Source organism: Penaeus monodon, chromosome 19 (genome assembly GCF_015228065.2).
Source record: "Penaeus monodon isolate SGIC_2016 chromosome 19, NSTDA_Pmon_1, whole genome shotgun sequence".
In the NCBI taxonomy this organism is placed as follows: Eukaryota; Metazoa; Arthropoda; class Malacostraca; order Decapoda; family Penaeidae; genus Penaeus; species Penaeus monodon.
The window spans coordinates 3,546,280-3,547,160 of NC_051404.1; the positions used below are offsets into that span (position 1 = coordinate 3,546,280).

Sequence of the window (881 nt, forward strand, 5' to 3'; positions counted from 1 at the left end):
AATGGAGATAAGAAATGGGAATGGATACACGAAGTGGGAATTGGCATACGAGGTGGGCGTGGGGATTGATATACGAGGTGCAAGTAAGAGTTAGCGCACGAGATAAGAGTGGCAATTTGCATAAGAGGTAGAAGTGGGAGTTGGAACTGGCGCACGGCATAAGGGCTGGGGTTGGGTATTAGGAGTGGGGCTTACCATACGAAGTGGGAGTGAGGATTGGTATGTGAAATGAGATGGGGAATTGGGAGCAATGACTGGCATAAGAATGTATATTGGATATATACGTTTGGCATTCGATGTGGGGGTGAACGTTGCCATAGGAGATGAGAATTAGGAATGATAATTAGCATATGAGGTAGGAACTGGGAACAAGAATTTTGAGTGTAAGAATGGGCATATAGGGAAAAATATATAACCATGGCCTGGGAGTAATAATAAGTCTACGAATTGGAGACTGGGCATCTGATTCTAAATCCGGGACGGGGATGGGACTGGGAAAAGGAACAGACGTATCCAGTAAGCCGGGAGCACTAGTATGATAAACTCAGGAACAGGAACTGCCATAAAAAACTAGAAGTTGACGATGGCATACACGCAGACACCTCGCACAGGTAGCTGACGGTGGGTGTTCCTTCTGCAGGTCAGGACGGGTGGTGGCGCAGGTGGAGGCGGGGATGGACGTGGTCGCGAGGCTCTCTCAGATGAGTCTTAAAGGAGACTTCGCTCCGTCAGAGAGGATTACCATCACCAGCTGTGGCTCCTGCTGACACTCGGGGGTCCTTTCAACAGGCGTTCTTGGTCAGTTTTGAGCAATAATAATAATAATGATGTTTATATCAATCTTGCATAACGATACTTGGCAATAACGCGTGATACAAGAA

At 47.1% G+C, this 881-nt stretch overlaps 2 protein-coding genes across 2 annotated transcripts in view; one reads left to right on the forward strand and one right to left on the reverse strand.

Annotated features, from left to right (window-relative positions):
* LOC119584981 (solute carrier family 12 member 8-like) overlaps window positions 1-881 on the reverse strand; it is a 19,171-nt gene that overhangs the window by 11,893 nt on the left and 6,397 nt on the right. The window lies entirely within an intron of this gene.
* The window catches only part of LOC119584980, a gene marked incomplete at its 3' end in the record, with an annotated part of 8,440 nt that overhangs the window by 7,370 nt on the left and 189 nt on the right, over window positions 1-881 (forward strand). Inside the window, 1 exon segment of the mRNA XM_037933588.1 lies at window positions 641-880. Coding sequence (XP_037789516.1) covers window positions 641-767 — 127 coding nt within the window.